At 34.0% G+C, this 20,384-nt stretch overlaps 2 protein-coding genes, 2 non-coding genes and 1 pseudogene across 5 annotated transcripts; 3 read left to right on the top strand and 2 right to left on the bottom strand.

Annotated features, from left to right (window-relative positions):
- Positions 1 to 474: 474 nt before the first annotated feature.
- LOC120183181 lies at positions 475 to 691 on the bottom strand (annotated as a pseudogene).
- An 11,170-nt stretch (positions 692 to 11,861) lies between these two features.
- On the top strand, positions 11,862 to 13,961 carry LOC120183129 (thioredoxin-like 1-1, chloroplastic). Its single transcript, XM_039187892.1, has 4 exons — positions 11,862 to 12,257; positions 12,466 to 12,645; positions 12,748 to 12,912; positions 13,326 to 13,961. The coding sequence occupies exons 1-4, from the start codon at positions 12,009 to 12,011 to the stop codon at positions 13,614 to 13,616; spliced, it is 885 nt and encodes a 294-aa protein (XP_039043823.1). The 5' UTR covers positions 11,862 to 12,008; the 3' UTR covers positions 13,617 to 13,961.
- Positions 13,962 to 15,556: 1,595 nt separating this feature from the next.
- On the top strand, positions 15,557 to 15,752 carry LOC120183179. The gene has a single exon (XR_005521928.1). It is a non-coding gene; the product is annotated as a U2 spliceosomal RNA (small nuclear RNA).
- A 1,822-nt stretch (positions 15,753 to 17,574) lies between these two features.
- On the top strand, positions 17,575 to 17,771 carry LOC120183178. The gene has a single exon (XR_005521927.1). It is a non-coding gene; the product is annotated as a U2 spliceosomal RNA (small nuclear RNA).
- A 151-nt stretch (positions 17,772 to 17,922) lies between these two features.
- Positions 17,923 to 20,132, bottom strand: LOC120183128 (ricin B-like lectin R40G3). Of its 2 annotated transcripts, XM_039187891.1 has the most exons (5): positions 19,816 to 20,129; positions 19,532 to 19,779; positions 19,173 to 19,295; positions 18,262 to 18,487; positions 17,923 to 18,127 (listed from the first exon to the last, which is right to left on the bottom strand). In XM_039187891.1, coding segments are annotated over exons 1-5 (855 nt in total). In that variant the 5' UTR covers positions 20,072 to 20,129; the 3' UTR covers positions 17,923 to 18,125. The 2 variants fall into 2 exon arrangements, with proteins under 2 accessions (XP_039043822.1, XP_039043821.1); XM_039187890.1 differs by having other exon boundaries at positions 19,532 to 20,132.
- Between the last annotated feature and the right edge of the window lie 252 nt (positions 20,133 to 20,384).

Here is a 20,384-nt window from a genome sequence, read left to right as displayed (position 1 = left end):
CTTTTTTTTTTATTTTGAGGGTATAAAAGAGTCAAGGAATTGATGAATTTTTTTTGTAAACAATTACATTCAAAAAGGTTAAATAGAGTAAAATGCAATGTTAAGGGTCTAAATAAAATAGAGAGTATATTTTAATAAAAAAACAAGAATTGAAATTACATATGTATTGTATAGTGGTATATGAGTATGTGATTCAAATTGATATGTTGCCTAGCGTCTACAATCCATCCTGGTTTGACATGCTTCGGTTCCTTGCACAACATACCATTAACGATAATGAATGTTACTTTTAACATCATTGCAAAGGTTTTGAGATTCTGATCAGATGGTAGACTAGTTTTATAGGGATTCTGGTTCTTATATGATGATGGATAACTAGCCTACCATAAAGCTGGGGAAAAACCTTAACCTAAGATGGAATTGCATATAATATAAAAAGTGCAGTAATTTACACAGATTTCGATCTAGAGTTGGGTGGGGTGCGCCAGGCCCGAGCAATAATGGAACACTTGGCGACGCGTGAGAACTCCAATTGCAAGCAATCGTGATGGGTTCTCCCCCTAAAAAAATAAATTTAATATCATGTGGGCCGATGGCCCACGTATCAGATATTAAAATGATAAGAACAATAACTACACTTGATCTCCTGCCCAAACTGGCTTCTTTTAAATGCTGTCCAAACAGAAAATATAATTAGCCCAGTAGGTCACATTAGAGTTTATTTTGTATACGACAAATGTTACCGTATATGATAAACTTGTCATATCAACGTGACATGTTTATCAAAAAATATTTTTAATAGTCCTAAGTAAGTGGGTTTTATTTAGGTTAATATTATAATATATTTTCAGAGACTCATCACGTCATGTAAAGTATTTTTTATTTAATAATTAATTTAAATTTTATTTAAAAAAAAATGAAACTCACACGTCGAGATGAAGAGTTATCCTAGATTTTAAAAAATTAGTTATAGTCGTTGAACAACCGACAGTAGCAAGAGTCAGATTTCAACATACAAATTGAAACTCATCACGTCGAGCTGACGAGTTCTATGATATTTTTGAAAAATGTAGTTGTTTATAGCCGTAGTGTTTGAGGTTATAATTAGGGGATTGGGGTTTAGGATTTTTATTATGTATTGTTAAGGAAAACATTGAGAGAAATTTGTGTTTTTTTGAAGAATTCTTGAAAATCTCTATTCGATATGAAATGTTACGCTTTGATGTTGTCTATATTTCTTTGTTCAAGCTCACTCCGGAAGAAGAACATGGTATTTGACAACGAGGAATGACACTTAGAGATTCGTATCAATGGATTATTATATATCAACAACAATCCAGGCTATATCCAACCACATTTTTGCTTGGTTTTAAGGTGAATCGATATTGATTTCGACACTGATTAAATGTTAAAGGCCCGAAACACATACTTTCCATTTTCCAAATGGTGAAGCGATGATTACATTGGAAAATTTCACTTACTAACTCAGTGTTCCGGTTAATGGTGTAACACTAGTAAGGCACAATGATTTCAACTGATTCACTATTTTTCAGACAGTTTTGAGAAAGTTGCCACCACCAGATGTCTTAGAGGGGTATCAGATACTGATAACTTGGTTGGAGTGTGTTAAGAATAAAGAAGTTGTTTAGGTAGTTAGGAGTTAGTTAGAGAATGAGTTAGGCAGTTATATTGTAACTAGTCCTGTTGTAAAAGCTATATAAATGGTGTATATGAAGTAAATTAATATACAGAGGCTTTTCCAGTAGTTTTCCTGTTTTAACATGGTATCAGCCTAAATTCGATCCTTTCGCTTTGTGGCACTTGTTTTTGTTTTCCTTTCATTCTGCCCATTTTTCACCTTATTACACCATTTTCCCCAATTTCTTGTTTTCCCTCTTCTCTCAATGATGTCTTCTGCCGAGGAAATTGACTTCACTCACCTACTCTACCTACATCCGTCCGCTATGCCTGGGCTTCTGTTCGTCTCTCAACCACTAGTTGGCTTAGAAAATTACAACATTTGGAGTTGTTCAATGAAGATTGCATTGCTTGCTAAAAATAAGATAGGGTTCATCGACGACTCTTGTCAACGAAGCGATTATAGTGATGATTTGCAGGTGCAGTGGGATAGGTGTAATGCAGTAGTTTTATCTTGGATCCTGAACGCCGTCAGTAAAGATTTATCAGCTGGGCTAGTGTTTGCCTCCAATGTTGCTTTCGTTTGGAACGATTTACAGGAGAGGTTCGATAAGATTGATGGCTCTCGCATATTTTTTTTGCATCGAGAGATTGCTACACTTTGTCAAGGTGAATCTACAATTTCTGTTTTCTTCACTCGATTGAAAATGTTATGGGATGAGTACGAATCCTTGATCTCTTTTACTGCATGCAATTGTGAAGTTTCCCAGCAGAATATGAAACACCTTGTTCAGTTGAAATTGTTTCAATTTTTGATGGGATTAAATGATTCTTACTCGGCGATTAGAAGTCAGATTTTGCTTATGCAGCCCTTGGCAACAGTGAATCAAGCTTATTCCATGTTGATTCAAGAAGAATCACAGCGATCTCATCTTTCTGTAGCTGCTACACCTGATTCAATGGCCTTGTTCTCTAGTTCTATTGCTTCCTCTGAACGTAAAAGGTTATCTGGAACTTGTGATTACTACAAGATTAAACGCCACAAGAAGGATCAGAGCTATCGTCTAATTAGATTTCCTTCTAATTACAAGTTTACTAAGAAGAAAGCAGCTTCAAATGCTGTGGCAAATTCAATTATTTCTGTTGATTCGATGGCTACTTCCACTCGGTCCAGTTCTGTTCCTTCTACTCCACTGTTTACTCAAGAATAGTATGAACAAATTTTGCAGTTACTGAACAAGCTATCATCTGCAGAATTTGCTGTTAACCTTGTACATATATTTGCTAACAGCTCTTTACATTCTAATGTTTCACTTAAATGGATTGTTGACACATGAGCTACATACCATATTGTATTTGATTTTAAGAGCCTTAATTCTCCTATTCCTTGTGATTCTTCCACAATATTCATACATCTCCCTGATAGTAAAAATGTTCCTATTACTCACCTTGGTTCATGTTCTCTTACTTCGGATTATAACCTTGAAAATGTCCTCTTTGTTCCACAGTTTAAGCATAATTTACTTTCAGTATCTCGACTTACTCATGACCTTGGCTGCTCCCTTACCTTTTATCCTGATTTTTGCCTCCTACAGGATCTCTGCACTGGAATGATGAAGGGGATTGGTAGACAGTCTAGAGGATTATATTTTTTTGAGTCTACTTTTTGTTGAGTTAATCGATCGACGGAATCGGCCAAGAGGGGGGTGAATTGGCAATTAAAAATTTCGTGGAAGCTTTTGCAGAAAAATTGAAAGTAATTGCACGGCGATTTACAGTGGTTCGACTTTCTCAAACAAAGTCTACGTCCACTACCTTAGCTATCCACACTAAGGATTTTCTAACAAATTCACTAATTTGTTCTTTCTTTTGAGGCCAAAGAGATAACCTTACAAAATCCCTCAAGAGTATACCCCAACTCTTGAGAACACTCTTTTTCCCAAAGAGAAGATTACAAATTTGCAAACTTACAAGAAAACCTCACAAGGTAAGATGTTTGCACAATTCTAGAACAAGAAAAGAACACTCAAAGATAATTACAAATGAGCACAAATGGTGTTCTTGAAAGCAAAATGAATATTGAAAGGAAAATTGGCTTGATTTGCACAAACTTGGTGTTTGATGCTTTCTCTCTTGTTTCTCTATAATTTCCTGTTGATCAAGGGCTTCAGAACTTGTTTAAATACACCTTGAATCTCTTCTGAACGTTGGGGATGATTAGTGAAGATCATATAGCCGTTTTAGTGTGAAAACAATTAATAAAACAGTTTGGAGCGTGGGGGGAATCGGTACCCCCTATGGGGAATCGGTTCCCTAAGTGTAAAATTCAAATATTTCGACCGTTGAACAGGGGGAATCGGTTCCCTCCGAGCATTCTGGAAATCTCGGAGCCAAACCCTTCAGGGGGAATCGGTACCCCCTTGGGGGGGGGGGGAATCGGTTCCCTCTGAGCAATCTGGAATTTTTGGCTTTGAAATGGTTCGAAATACTTTGAAAGATTATTTTGAAATTGTTTTAAGATTAAAACTTATTTTTACACTTAAGTAAGGATTAAAAATGATTTTTGAAATATTTTGAGTAATGTTTTGATATTCGAATAATTATATCGAATATACTTAGAAAATCATTTTGGAAAATCTTAAAATTTATTTAACTTAATTTGTTATATCGAAATATCAAAATGTTTTCAACACTTTTGCTTCTGGTTTGTCTGTTCTTCAATCCCTTGCTTTAAATCATTTTTCCTTTACTGCTCCTTGTATGGATTCTGCCAAGAATGATACTTGTATTTGGCATGCTAGATTAGGGCATGTTGCTTTATCTAAAATGAATAAAAAAGATTGTTTGCAATCTGTTAAGTTTCAACATGATTTGGTGCATAAATGTTATGTTTTTCATTTAGCTAAATAAACTAGATTACCTTTCCCTATAAGTACTTCTAGGTCAGCCATTCCATTTCAGCTTATTCATATTGACTTATGGGGTGCATATAGAGTTTCTACACACAGTGGTCATAGGTTTTTCTCACTATTGTTGATGATCATACTAGGATGATTTGGCTATATCTGCTGAAGCATAAAAATGATGCTCTTTCATCTCTAAAACAGTTCACTTCCTTAGCCAAAACTCAATTTTCTGCCTCGGTTAAAATAATTAAGAGTGACAATGGCTCTGAATTCTTTAATTCAGAATGTTCCCCTTTCTTTTCTTCTCTTGGAATTATTCATCAAAGCTCTTGTGTGGGCACTCTTTAGCAGAATGGGGTTACTGAAAGAAAACATAGACACAATTTAGAGGTTGCCCGAGCCTTATTTTTTTAATCTAATGTCCCTCTTAAATTCTGGGGTGAGTGTGTACTTACTGCTTGTTACATTATCAATAGGCTCCCCTCTTCAGTGATTAAATGGAAAACACCATTTGAGATGCTTTATCAAAAACCACCACCTTTATCTCATCTTAAAGTCTTTGATTATTTATGCTATGCAACTAAGCCACACTATAGTGATAAGTTCTCATCAAAAGCCATTTCTGCTGTGTTCTTTGGTTATTTTGCTACTAAAAAAGGTTACATTCTCTTTTTAATCTTGAATTAAAAACCTTTTTTGTTAATAGAGATGTCATCTTTCATGAGGATGTCTTTCCTTTTAAATTTGCTTCTTCTGACCAATGTTTTTTCCTCCTCATCCTAACATCCATGATTCTGATTTTTTACAACTCTCATTTCCTTCATCAATTAGTACAATTCCTTCTTCAGATTCTTTTTTTTCCTTCAGTCTCTTCAGAAGTCTCTACTAATCCTTCATCCACTAGTTCAGTAGATCTTTCTAATGCTTCAACAGATGTAGTTCCAACCATTATTCCTCAAGCTTATGTTCCTAGTTCTGTGCCTACTAGAGTATATTCTAGAATTTCTAAACCTCCATCTTGGTTGAGTGATTATGTCCATACCTACCAATCCACTTCTCTTTCAGGTCAGTATCATATATCTAACCATGTTTCTTATTCCCATTTACCAAATCATACACAGTCCTTCATACTTTCTGTTTATCATTTCATTGAACCAAAAACTTTTCAAGAAGCCCAATCTGATCCTCGATGGTTAAGGCAATGCAGGAGGAAATTCATGTTCTTGAATTAAATAAAACTTGGTCTCTTGTTCCCTTGCCCTCAGGAAAAGTGTGCATTGGGTGTAAATGGGTATTTAGAGTAAAATTCAAAGCATCGTGAGAAGTTGAGAGGTTCAAGGCAAGACTTGTGGCTAAGGGTTATAATCAAAGGGAGGGAGTTGATTTTGTAGATATTTTTTCCCCTGTTGCCAAGCTTACCACAGTTCGTTTTGTTCTTGCACTTGCTTCCATTTTTTATTGAACTCTATGGCAAATGGATAGTCATAATGCCTTCTTCCAAGGTGATTTACTTAAGGAAATTTACATGGAGTTGCCTCAAGGTTTTTATAGTCAGGGGGAGAATGTTGTGTGTAGACTACAAAAGTTTCTCTATGGCTTAAAGCAAGCCTCGAGACAATGGAATGTTAAGCTCACGGAAGCTCTCATTTCAGTAGGTTATGGTCAAAGTAAACATGACTATTCTATGTTTACTAGGAGACAAGGGGATCGTATAGTAGTACTTCTAGTTTATGTTGATGACCTGCTAATCACAAGGAATGTTGGTAGGATGATTACAGAATTAAAGGGGTGTTGCATAAGAACTTCAAGATGAAATACTTGGGTGAACTTAAATATTTTCTTGTCTTGGAAGTTTTAAGAACAAAAGAAGGGATATTATTAAATCAGAGGAAGTATTCTCTTGAACTTATTCAAGATACAGGGATAAGGGGTGCAAAACCTGCTACAACGCCCTTGGAACAAAACACTAAACTTACTACAGTGGAGTATGATCATTCCCTGCAGCAAGAAAACAAATGTGATTATTGTTTAGCTAACAAAGCATAATTTCAGAGATTAATTGGTAGGCTGTTTTATTTGACACATATAAGGCCTGATATAGCCTTTTCAGTTCAACATCTTAGTCAGTTTATGCATCAACCGAAGAAAGAGCACATGGAAGAAGCTCTTAGAGTGGTAAGGTACATAAAGAATAATCCTGGGTTAGGAATTATCTTGAAAGCTTCAAGCAATTGTCAGCTAGTGGCTAGCTGCAATTCGGATTGGGCAACATGTCCAATGGTAAGGAAATCAGTGACATGTTTCTGTGCAAAGCTAGGAGATTCACTAGTTTCATGGAAATAAAAAAACAAAGTATCATATCGAGATCTTCAGCAGAAGCTGAGTACAGAAGTATGGCAGTGACAACATCAGAACTGGTTTGGTTGCAAGGGTTGTTAAAGGTGCTTGGAGTCAACAATAATCAACCTGCAAAGATCTTTAGTGATAGCAAAGCAACCTTACAAATTGTAGAAAATCTAGTGTTTCATGAGAGAACAAAGTATATCGAGATAGACTGTTATTTCATAAGAGAGAAAATTCAACAGGGCTTGGTTCAAACAGAATTTGTACCAATTGCAGAGCAACAAGCGGATATTCTAAGAAAAGCTCTTGGCGTTGCACAATATAAGTATCTCTTATCCAAGATGGGAGTTAAAAATGTATTTCACTTCCCAACTTGAGAGGGAGTGTTAAGAATAAAAAAGTTGTTTGGGTAGTTAGAAGTTAGTTATAGAATTAGTTAGGCAGTTATATTGTAACTAGTTCTATTGTAAAAGCTATATAAATGGTGTATATGAAGTAAATTAATATACTGAGGCTTTTCCAGTAGTTTTCATGTTTTAACAGAGTGTGAATTTAATGTGACCAATGACTCTACTGAAGATGAGGTCATATTTGCGGTCCGAGCGTATCTTCTCCAATTGATTGGAAGGATATTGTTACTAAATAAACCCAATAATTTGGCACACATATGGTATTTTCTGATATTAAATAATTTTACTAAGTGTCGTAACATTAGTTGGGGCTCGACTATTTCTATATTTTTATACTGGGAACTTTGCAAGGTTACATTAGTCGAAAAGAGTCAAAAAGTTGATGTTGTGGTTTGTCTAGTCTTGCTATAGTCTTGGACGTGGTATTGGTTCCTGTTTTTGACGCCAATTACAATAGCCCCGTTGAGTTTCCTTTAGCTAAAAGGTATAATTTTTTTTAACTTTATTTTTAGTAACTTTTTAATTTTTATTTATTATATTATTTAGATGACGACATAAAATTACCAATATCAAGGTGTCTAGTGCAAATAAAAATGATATACGGATGATCATCGATATCGTCGGTCGACATGCGATAAATATTATTTTATTAATTTTTAATTTTTTTATTTACATTGACTTTTATAATTAATGTTTACATTTTTCCTAGATTCCGTATTGTGATGATAAGATCTACCAGTTACTGCCACTAGGATTTTTTTTGAAGGCTCAAAGTTGTGATATGTCATTGCTTTACTTTGTGATTGTTGAGATGCATGTCGCAGATAGAATGTTGCAACTATTTCTGTCCCATCAACCAATTCTTACGCAAATATTTGATATGAATGTGCTCCATAGAATTGATACGAATGGAAAGCATAAAGAGAATTGGTCGAGGAAGCACGATATATACATTTAACAATGAAATGGACAACATTTATTTGTCCTCATGTGTTTTGAAATTACAACTAATGACCTTGATTTCAACATTTCTTCCAACCTCTGAAATTACGAAGCAAATGAGAAATCATATTAACAATACTGGCAGAAAGGGAACAATGGGAAGAAATAAAGGCCAAATTCATAAAGGAGATCAGTATAATCGGGTTAGAGGTTCACGGGATGCAATGCAAAGCACTCAAGCATATTTGACATAGCATGTGAGTGATAAGATCATATTATATATGGTCAATAACAAGGTATTGATTTCGGTGGCCAATTCGAGTCAATGATGACGTCAAATACCTTAAGTACTCCATAATTATATTTTGAATGTGGATCTAAAAGTGGAGTGATGTTCAATACATCTCTCGTTCAAGAAGCAAACGAAGATGAACATGATTAAGATGGACGACCAAGATGTAATTGATGAGCCCCATGCCATTATCATCTAACCATTCCTCAACATCGTCAAAAATTAAGAAAATATAAAAAAAATATTATGCATTGTATTAGTTTGCAATAACTTTTATTATTATTATGTAATAAATTATTTTGTATTAAATCATTTTATTTTTTTTTTAAAAATTAAATTCGACAAAACTCATCATGTATAAGTAACGAGTTTCGACGTGACGAGTTCTATAGTTTTTTTTAATTTATTTTAATGTTTAAATTAATTACTGAATTTTAAAAAAATACTTTCCATGAGACTCGTCACGTCAACGTGATGAGTCTCCTAAATTATATTATAATATTTAGGGGTGTTAAAAAAAATTGAAACCATTAATTGTATCCATTAATCGGTATAATCGTTATATTTAACAGGTTAATTAACCGAACCGTTAATACTAAACGGTTTCGATTAATCAAACCGCTAAAAATTATGGTTAACGGTTAAGATTACGGTTACAAATTTTGATAAACAGTTTAATAAATTATATTTCTAATTTATTGTATTTTTACATAAATAACTTAATATAAGTTTCTATTATTTATAATTTATATATATTTTTAATAAAACTTATATACAAATAATTTCATATATATTTTTTATTTTTTATTTCTTTGAAAATATAGAAACATACTTATACTAATATTATTATATGTTTATTGTTAAGTACTAAGATATTGAGAAAAACATATACTTACACCGTTGTAAATATGTGTTAAGTACTACACTTTTTTATTTTATTTACTTACACCGTTGTAAATATGTGTTAAGTGTTACACTTTTTTATTTTATTTACTTACATTGGTGTAGTATGTGCTAAGTGCTACACTTTTTTGTTTTATTCACTTACATCGGTGTAAGTATATGTTAAGTGTTACACTTATTTATTTTATTCACTTAAACAGGTGTAAGTATGTGTTAAGTGCTATATTTTTTTTACTATAAATTATGAAAAGTAATTTGATAAATAATTGTAATAGGTTAACCTATAACCGAACTGTTAATAAAAGTTAATCGTTTTTAATGATTAGGTTACAGTTAGAAAAATCTCATAACCGTTATAACGTTTAACCAACCGTTTATGCTAAATGGTACATTTAACTCTCCATGAACAACCCTAATAATATTGACACACATGAGGTCTACTTACACTTAGCATTTGTCCTATTTTGCTAAATAAACTTCATTGTGGCCTATTAGGCCTATTAATTTTGACGCCTGAGATATTAGGCTAAAAACACCCCTCCTTCTTATCCTCCTCCCTTCATATTATGAGAATGTGGAATTCAACAATGTGTTCAACACTCTCGTTGACACCCCTCCTTCTTAGCCTCCTCCCTTTGTATTATGAGAATGTGGAATTCGACAATGTATTCAACACTCTCGTTGTTAACTGTTCCCGGTAACTAAAGGATTTGTATGTGTGTTTTGTCTTTTAGTAAGCATTTGTATGTGTTATAGATTATATAAATAATTAATTTTAATTATAAAAAATTTATATATGAAGCCAACAATCTCTAAAATAAGTATTTAAAATCTTTAAATAGAAGAAAATCAACTTGCGATACATTAGCAAAACTTGCTAGAAGTTCTTCTAATTCTACTGTTGTTTATATTTCTCCTACTAATATCATCGAACTTTTAGAAAGAGATCAGTTTCGTCCCCCTAATGTAAAAGTAATATTTTCCCTTTAAATACAATTACATATAAATTTAAAAATATATTTTTTATTTATTATTTATCATAACTTTTAAAAATAATAATATATTTAATATCTACATTTTAAAAATGTCTAATATAATACATATATTTTTAACTAAATATCTAATATTCATTTTACAATTTTAAATGCCTAATATGATATATAATTTTGACAAAAAAATTAGTATAATACATGGATTATCATTTTGTGTTATTATAGTATTTGTGAATTTTCATTAATTGATTTAATATTTATTAACAATATTAATCAAATAATGTGAATTGCCTGTCCAGCTCAATTGGTAGAGCTCAAGGCTCTTAATCTTGTGGTCGTGGGATCGAGTCATACGAAGGGCAATTCATAATTCGGAGGTCTCCCACGGAAGTTGCTCTCAACCTGACGTTGGGGACAACCTACTATCCTACTTCCCCTTACCCCATTACATATGGGAATAAGGGTCAACTAATTTTAATTAATCAAATAATGTAATGATATACTAAATGATGATTCATGTATGATATTTATTAATTAAAGTACCATAATATCATAAAAATGATTATTTAAGTATTACATTCGACATTTTGATAAAGCATGTATAATTTATAAAATAATTTGAAAACTTATATAGTATATTAATTATTTTTATCAATATATATATGTTACTATTTTATAAAAAAAAATATTAAATATTTTAAAAATATAAAAAAATTACATGAAATATTTTTTGTTAAAATACACGTACAAAATGTAAGATTATCCTAATTTTTATGATGAAAATACAAGGATTATGTTTTTGAGAAAAATGAAAAATATTCCACGATGGCCCACAAAAATAATGAGGTGGCTAAAGAAACAACCTTTTATCCAAAGCATTATCCGAAACTTCTTTTCTTTTTGTAAAATCATAGGCATGGCACGTGTTGTCAAATTCACTAATCATCTGCATCTCCAAACTACCATAAAAACCGCGGGTAACATTAAAACAACCAAAATAAATCAAGTTTTAATACTTAAACTATCATTTTTAGTTCATTTTAGTTTTAGTTCGTGTTCAAAATTTAACATTAAGTTTTTTTTAAATAAAAGTTTAAGTATTAAAATGGAAAAAACTGTTAATTTAAGTACTAAATATGTTATGTTTTTAACGACATGGTACCGAAGTGAAACAAAAACTAAATATTAGGTATGAATTTAAAAAAATTGAAAGTTTATATACTAAAACAAACTAAAACTGATAGATTAAGTACTGATTACGTAATTTACCCTAGAAAAATACCTTATCCAATACGTTTTCTGATACTCTTTTAGATAGAAAATTATCCATCACAGACCGTTAATTTACACCATGACAAAACGATCAACGGCTGAAGTTAACCTTTACACCTTAAAATAACAAACAAACCTGGCAAACCAAATCCAACTGAGAAAAAGAAATCACTTTTTGCAAAGAGCCTGCAAAAGAAACTCTTCTTCTTCCTCTCTATTATTATTTTTAATTTTCGTTGAGATTAAAGCAAAGGGTTCAACTTTCGTTCTGGGTTTCTGATTTTTGTTGCGAGAAAAAGAAAAACTAGCTATGGCAGAAGTTTTGGGGAAGGCAAATCTGTTTCCGACTGGTCACTATAGTCAGAAGAAGAATCTTGAAGGTGGAGCTTGTTTGGTTCCTAAGAAAATTTCTGGTTTTTGTTTGAAAACGAAAAGTTTTTCTTCTTTGATGTTGAAATCTCTCGCTTCGAGTAGTGATTTTAATGGTCAAAGAGTGGATTTTTTGGAGAAGAAAAATATGAACAAGAGAAGGTTTCCTCAAGTTCCCATCAAAGCACAGGTTTGATTTAATTGACTATACATCTTTTTTAATTCGATTTCCAGATCTGTGTCTTTCTTCTTATTTTTGTGGAAAACTGTGGCTATATTTTTATTTGTTTAGTGAATTAAACCTTTTCCGTCCCCATAGCTTGATCTGTTACATAGATCAATAAAGAAATACTAATTGGTTTCACTTTTCCACCTCTGGATTTGTTCAATGAAATCAGATGAAAACTGGACTTATTAGTCGAGGTCAAAAATGGTGGGAGAAAGGGCTTCAACCAAATATGAAAGAAGTTACGTCTGCACAAGAATTGGTCGATTCTCTTTTGAATGCTGGTGATAAGCTTGTTGTGGTTGATTTCTTCTCCCCTGGTTGTGGTGGTTGCAAGGCTCTTCATCCCAAGGTGCATGTCTATATATTTATACATGCTTTTGCATGGTTGTGTACATGTTTTTGTTTTGTTTTGATTTGGATTGTTTGTGGATTTGGATGTTGGATTTGACAGATTTGCCAATTTGTAGAGATGAATCCAGATGTTCAGTTTCTTCAGGTGAATTACGAGGAACATAAGACTATGTGCTATAGTCTTAATGTTCATGTGTTGCCTTTCTTCCGTTTCTATCGAGGCGCTCAGGGACGTGTATGCAGCTTTAGCTGTACCAATGCCACGGTCAGTCTCGAATCCTTCCTTTCAGATGCAAATTTTATCATACATGGTTCCATAGATAGATTCCAAACGAGCCTATTTTACCATGTCCTGCTCATGGTTCTTTATGTATGATGCACGCCCTTGAATGTATACGACTCTGATTTCATTACGAAAAAATGCTTCTTACTTTGGATCAACTGATCTTTTATTATTTTCTTTCATCAAAGATGTAATTGTTAGATGCGTTGAAATTTGCATGCTGCATATTTTTGTTGCTTTTGTTTGTTTTCTGAATTGTTCTGATTGCTGCTTATCAGATGCAGCTGACTTTGCAACTCACTCGACACTGCATGATTATTTGTTGGTAACCATCATTTTAGGATTGATCATGTTTATCATGGCATGTGTTCTAAATTACAATGACAATTCAACAGATTAAAAAATTCAAAGATGCATTAGCCAAACACACACCAGACCGATGCAGCCTTGGACCGACTAAAGGGCTCGAGGAGAAGGAGCTTTTAGCATTATCTGCAAACAAAGACCTTCCCTTCCTCTACTCACCGGAACCAGTTCAGCCAACTCCTGTTCCCATGCATGAAGAGACTTTTGTACCAAACCAAGATTCATCTCATTCAACGATAAAGCTCCCGCTTTCAGTCCCAACGACATCCTTAAAGCAAAGAGAAAGCGAGGAGAAAACCTTGGTTGGTGCTGGGAGATGATGTAGTATTAGTTTTTCTGCCACCCCGCTGTACAATATTACCGAAAACTATTCCCTGGTTTGTATTCCATGTACTAATATGTTAATGTTAGAAGTGAACAAGTGTATCTGGTCTCCCATGGAGTTGCTGGCCAATTTGGATTTTTTTTTTTGGATCCTAGCCCTGCTTGATTCAAAGGTGGGTGTGAGCTTTTGCAAACCATATCTAGTGAATATATTTTGAGGTTGTATTTTTATGTTCCCCTTTGTGAGTTAAAAAATCTTGTGGTTATTATATAGATGCTGAGAGCCTTTTTACCTTTTTATTCTCTCTTGGTGTTGAAATCAGGATAATGAGTATTTTGTATTTGGCATCTTTAAGGACACAACTATGAAGGGAATGCATGCTATGTTTATTTTGTTTTGATGTATTCTATGTTAATAATATCTAGTAGTTTTGGATGGTCTACAACTCATGGAAGCTTCAAGAATTGTCTGCAATGAATTGGACATCATCAACCACTGCTTTAAGATATTTGCTAGATTGTCTCTTTTTATGGCAATGCCAGAAACCCAGAAGAGGGCCACAACATATTCAGGTTACTAGTTTTTCACCGGCAAAACATTGCGAATTCTGCAGTTATAATTATTTTTTTGTTTATATATATAACGATAAATTTAATGATTTTCATTATATACTCTTTCGAAATGTTTATATATATTTGTCATGAATTTGCATTTATGAATTGAACCTATTACCCTACTGTTTAGTTTTAAAAAAAGACAGATGGCAAAGAAGTAGATCATTTTATAAGAAATGTTGGATAAGATTGCTTGTGCATTTAAATTCATCATCGTGGCCACCCTTGCTTTTCAGAGGGGGAAAAACCTTTGAATGGTTAGTGAAAAATGTGGGGTATTCTAACAACTGGATCCGCTAAGAAATCTTTCAAAATCTCAAAGCATTTATTATTTCCTTCCAAGTGTTCAACATGTTGAAGAAGCTTTGTCAAATGATTTAGTCCTTGAGATGCTGGATGCACGAAACGTGTCTTTCTTACCAGACAAGAAATTTTGGTCACTGTCAATTGAGTTGGGTTTTTATTTGACACCACTGGACCAACCATCTCATCACTCAATAATGTCACTCAATCGTTTTATATGGATAATATGAAAATTCAAAACTGAATGTTGTTCTTAATGATTTATCTCGGAGATTAAAATTAAGCTATTCCTTTTTATAACATTGATCAATTTAAATGAAACGTAGTCATAGAAAGATCTCAGGAAAAGCAGTGCAGCCGAAGATAATTTGTCGACTTTCAGATTTGTCGGAATCGAAGCCGGCAAATCGTTCTTGGCTGCACCCATCTCTCTACGCCCAGTCGCTAGGCCGTTGGTGAATGGTGACACCACATATATCAGACTTGAATTAAGAAAAAGAAGGAACTGATCATTGAAGAAAGATGAGTTTGTGAGTTATCTGAATGAGCAAACAAGAAATGGAACATTGAAATAACGTAGATTAAAACCATGTAAAGTTGAGTTAATAGATTGATTATTTGTTCATACAGATTGTTGCAACGATCATATCAAAGCTCAAGAGTTTGGTTTGGAGATCAAATTTGGAATTTCATGAGTTGGTGAAGTGTGAATCTTAAAAGCGAAGTTATAGATTGCTTTCTTGTGTTTGTATCTGTTATTTTCTTCATCATAATATAGCCATGGAGAAAAATGCTGAAACCAGAAATGGAAGGCAGAGATTTGTGGCAGATGAATACAAGGAGAAGGATTATCTCTAATGAATTGCCTGTAAAATCAAAGGTGTTTACCCAATTTAGATCCCGGGAGCAGTCAACAACGATGGTGCCGAATACATGGCCGAATCCCACATTCTTAGAATATAATGTGACGAGGCTAAGAAGGAGCTTTTAAAACAAGCCGGGTTGGACAGGAGAATTCATACCTTTCTCGGCCTTTTGGCTAAGATCAAGTGTAGTATCTGTTCTTATCAGTTTAATATCTGATACGTGGGCCATCGGCCCACAAGATATTAAATTTATTTTTATGGGGGAGGATCCATCACAGTAGCTTGCTACTGGGGTTCCTCGCTCGTCGCCCAAGCTTTGCACTATTGCTGGGGCCTGGCGCACCCCACCCAATTCTAGTTATAATGCTTGGAGATTGCTACTGCAGTTTCTATTGTGTCTTCAATTCTAGTTAAGAGATAATTAAGGGAGCAGAAGAAAAGAATTTAGCAAGGAAGCAGAACCTGTCTTGGACATGTATACCATTTGATTGGCCATCCCAGTTATCCCAGAAATCTTTTCCATGTACGATATGGCTAAAAGTAACATTCATTCCCCCTGTGCAAGGCACCAAATCTTAGTCAAACAAACAGGATGAGGATTGTAGGTGTGCTAGGAAACACATCAAATTGAATCTAACTTGGATCAGAACTCAATCCTCTCAATGATGGGATCCGGACTCAACACTCTTTGCATATGAAAATGGGCTTGATTTTAGTCAACACTCAACACTCAGTAGCTATCGGTTGAGTGTTGATTTTATATTAAAATTAAAAGTTCAATTTTCATTTTATAACTTTTGAAAGCTGAGTGATTAAAAAAGAATATTTCAAAATAATTTAATGATTCTCTCTCTCTCTCTCTCTCTCTCTTATTTAGTTTGAATCTTTTAATTATTCATTATTAACAATAAATAAATAAACAATTTCTTGTATCTTTATTCAACAATAGTCTTAGTGAAATACATTTTTGTCTTACCCGGTGCAGAGCAATTATTTAGTATCATTTGAAGAGAATAATTAATATTTGTTTCATTGGGCGTAAATTAATATCATGTTTGGTATTGACCTTAAACTAGATCCAATAAATATATTATATTTATGTAGTTAACAGATTGAAACTTTGAATCATATGAATAAAATAATCATATATCAATTGTTTCTTATACGTTTTCTAAGATAAACTACATGTTTAGCACATAAATTATCATTTTGTTTTGTTTTAATGTCTAAATTTTCATTTTTTTTAATTATACTTAACGTTTATTTTTGTTTATTTCTAATACTTGTCCTTAAAAATTTAATGATAGTGACATTTTTAATATCTAAAATTTAAAAAATTTCAATTTAACTACTCAACTTTTAAATTACTCTTGTTTTAATCACTTTAATTTATTTTATTATTTTTTTGACATAACATTTATTATTATATTAATATATAATAAAATAAAATAAAATTTAAAATTATATCCGAACTCAAATATTATATCACAAACCTTAAACCACAAGCGGCTTATCCCACCCTCACGGTTTCCCTCTATTCGGCCTCTCCACGTTAGAAACAGTAGGGTTCAGTGGCAGTAATCACGAGGTACGACGACTGGTGAGGGGAAGTTGGGAATAGACGGCACAGCCCGGTTTGGTGTTGCCTTCATTGGTAGCAAAGTGGAAATCGAAGCCGGCAAGTCGTTCTTGGCTGCACTCATCTTTTCTACGCCCAAACGCTAGAACGTTGGCACATATATCAGACATAACTAAATATAAAGAACCCTCTGATAACCGAAGAAAGATGAGTTTGGGAGTTATTTGAATGAGCAAACAAGAAATGTAACAGAGAAAATAACATATATTAAAACCAAGTATCATAGATTCTTCCAAAGTTATAGATTTCTTTCTTGTGTTTGTATCTGTTATTTTCTTCATCATCATATGGTCATGAAGAAAAATGATGAAACCATAAATGGAAGGCAGAGATTTGTGGCAGATTAATACAAGGAGAAGGATTCTCTCCAATGAATTGCCTGTAAAATCAAAGGTGTTTACCCAATTTAGATCCCGGGAGCAGTCAACAACGATGGTGCTGAACACATGGCCGATTCCCACATTCTTAGAATATAATGTGACGAGGCTAAGAAGGAGCTTTTAAAACAAGCCGGGTTGTACTGAAGAACTCATACCTTTCTCGGCCTTTTGGCTAAGATCAAGTGTAGTATATGTTCTTATCAGTTTAATATCTGATACGTGGGCCATCGGCCCACATGATATTAAATTTATTTTTATGGGGGGAGGAACCATCACAGTAGCTTGCTACTGGGGTTCCTCGCGCGTCGCCCAAGCGTTGCACTATTGCTGGGGCCTGGCGCACCCCACCCAATTCTAGTTCGAATGCTCATATCATAAATATTAGTCAAGCCCTTACCGTCAAGCAGTTTTCTTCAGGGAAAATTCGTAGCAGTTTTAAAAGACTAGTGAAACTACACTGTTTAAAATTTCATAGGCAAATTTTGCAGTCATAGCATTCCTGCAATAGATGTTCTTTATTCTGTGGCACACACTGGTATAATGTTTTAGTAGGCATCTCGATGAAGATTCACGCATGGAATGGAAACATACAACAAAAACCCGAAGAAGCTAATGTATAGGATTCTTCAAAGCAATAGATATAGATCGACTGCAGGCATGATACATCTTCAATGTATAACGAGAAGCACCTTATTACAAGCATCCTGCATTTATCACACCAGATATTTAGGAGAACCATAAAAGAACATGGTAGCAGAGATCATCAACATTTGACTCATATTCATGGGTTTATCATATGAAGGAAAAGGATAGTTAGAAGCTTTGCTGTGAAACTTACAGTATGGTGCAATCCTCCATATCTGGTTATCTCCCTTGTTCCATTGCCACAACACAATAGTAGTACCATTGTGGATGCCACCAGATTTCTTATCTCCATGGAAAGCATCGAAATTCAGGCGAATGTTATTAATCATTCTTATAGCTCTGTAGCCATCATGGACTTCCTTGCTATCGCTCCATAGTACAGACTCATCAAGATCTGGTTTGTAAGGTACCAGTTGGACCTGCAGGAAAAGCCCCTTTTAAGCAAAACTTTAAGGTTCATAAATTAAAAACGTTCTATGTTTTGACCAACTGAAATGAAATAAAACATAAAGATGAACAAACAAATTCTTTCCACTGCAGGAGTCAAGAAAGAAAGGGTCCGTGAAGTTATCAGCACCCCAGCCTGCAGGAATCGGAAATGCATGCATTTGGTTTTACCAGATAAAGGGATATTTTAGCAGTGGAAAAGCTGAATACCTATAAAATTATCGAGAATTGTTCTTGACCATGATAAGGCACTTGAATATTTCGAGCAGCAGGTAAACTACCCCAATATCGTAACAATCATATCATACTACAATAACAATATGCCACTGAATTGGCAGAACAGGTAACACCAACAAAAAATTGTGACTTGGATAATTCCTATATTTAACTTCTGCAGTATCTAACCAACCAATTAAAGCCTAATAAAAGGAATTGAAGATGGAGCTATTCCATAACCAATAAGTCGTATCAATCTCATGATGTAATTTGAAAGTGTGTCAAGTGTCAACTGTTAAACAACTCAAAACTCAAATCATATCTTAAAAGGAAAAAGAGGAAATGCAAGAGTTCTTAAGCGCAACGAAATACAAAGCAGAAACCCATTTTTCCACATAAGAAGGAACTAAAATAGCAGTGAATGCCATAAAGAATTCTTACAGGATGAGAAGCTCCAATGGAGTGTTTAATGACTTGACCAGTGGCTTTATTAACAAGAGAAAAACTAGGGAAGCCCACTTCATCTTTAATCCTTGTGCTGAATTTCTCATCTTTGTACCAGTGCTAAAACAACCACAAAAATCAACATCCATATCAAAATAAGATCATATGTTTTGCCCTAATCTTGAGTCAACAGTCAAAGGGGGCTTTTGGGTTGTCAATTAATGAGTTTAATAAACTCGTACGGCTTAGAACTACACAATACTGGGAAAACTCACAAAAAAAACCAAGTTGATAATTTTGTAGATTAATCCCCAAAAAATAAGTTAAAGAAAATTGTTAATCTGCTGATACAGTACCTGGAATTCATCAGAGGGATCATATGGAGCAAGAATAACTTTACCATCTCTGATCGTAAGATGATAATTAGGATCAGCTTTGCAATAGACTTTAACAGTAGGTTTGTTGTGGAATTCAGGTGGCAAATGAGATCCAGAATGATGATGATGATCAATCCTTCCATGGATACTTTCATGGGCAGCATGTGGAACAGATGGTGGTGGAGAGTAGTTCAATGAACTATGTTCAGGCTGGTGGTGGACATTAGTTCCATGGAATGGTGGTTGGTGCGGAGGGGGCGACGGAAAGCCCGGTTGCTGAAAGTATGGCGGTGCTGGTCCGTCAAAGGCAGGTTGCTGGAAGTATGGTTGTGGCGGTGGATATGGTCCGTCAAAAGCGGGTGGTTGCTGGTAGTTAGGCGGTGGCGGGTAGTGGTGAGACGGCGGAGGAAACTCATGGTGATGAAGATTTGGCGGTGGTGGTCTTTCTCGGTTGTCTTCATCATCGTTCCTATGGTGATGAGTGTGAGAATGATGAGCGTGACCGAATGGGAACTCCATTTCTTCGATTCTGATCGACTTTCTTCAATCCTACCTGCTACTTCCTTTTTACCTTTGTTTTAGTCTTTTTTTTTAAGATATTATCTTTGTTTAGTCGGGTTGAACAGTTTGGCTACTTAACTATATCAAATTAAAAAATAGGGTACAATTTTACAATGGTCATTAAAGTAACTAAAATACCATTTTTAGATATTAAATTATTATAAATTATAAAATAGACACTAAACTTTTAATTTTACTTCAAAATGAACACCGTACCGTTTCTATCCTTAATTGAGAATATAGAACACATTAAAATTGATAAATAATATCT

This window comes from Hibiscus syriacus, unplaced genomic scaffold, assembly GCF_006381635.1.
Source record: "Hibiscus syriacus cultivar Baekdansim isolate YM2019G1 unplaced genomic scaffold, ASM638163v2 tig00112738_pilon, whole genome shotgun sequence".
In the NCBI taxonomy this organism is placed as follows: Eukaryota; Viridiplantae; Streptophyta; class Magnoliopsida; order Malvales; family Malvaceae; genus Hibiscus; species Hibiscus syriacus.
Note: the sequence above shows the minus strand (reverse complement) of the source record. Positions and strands in the feature narration are given on the sequence as shown.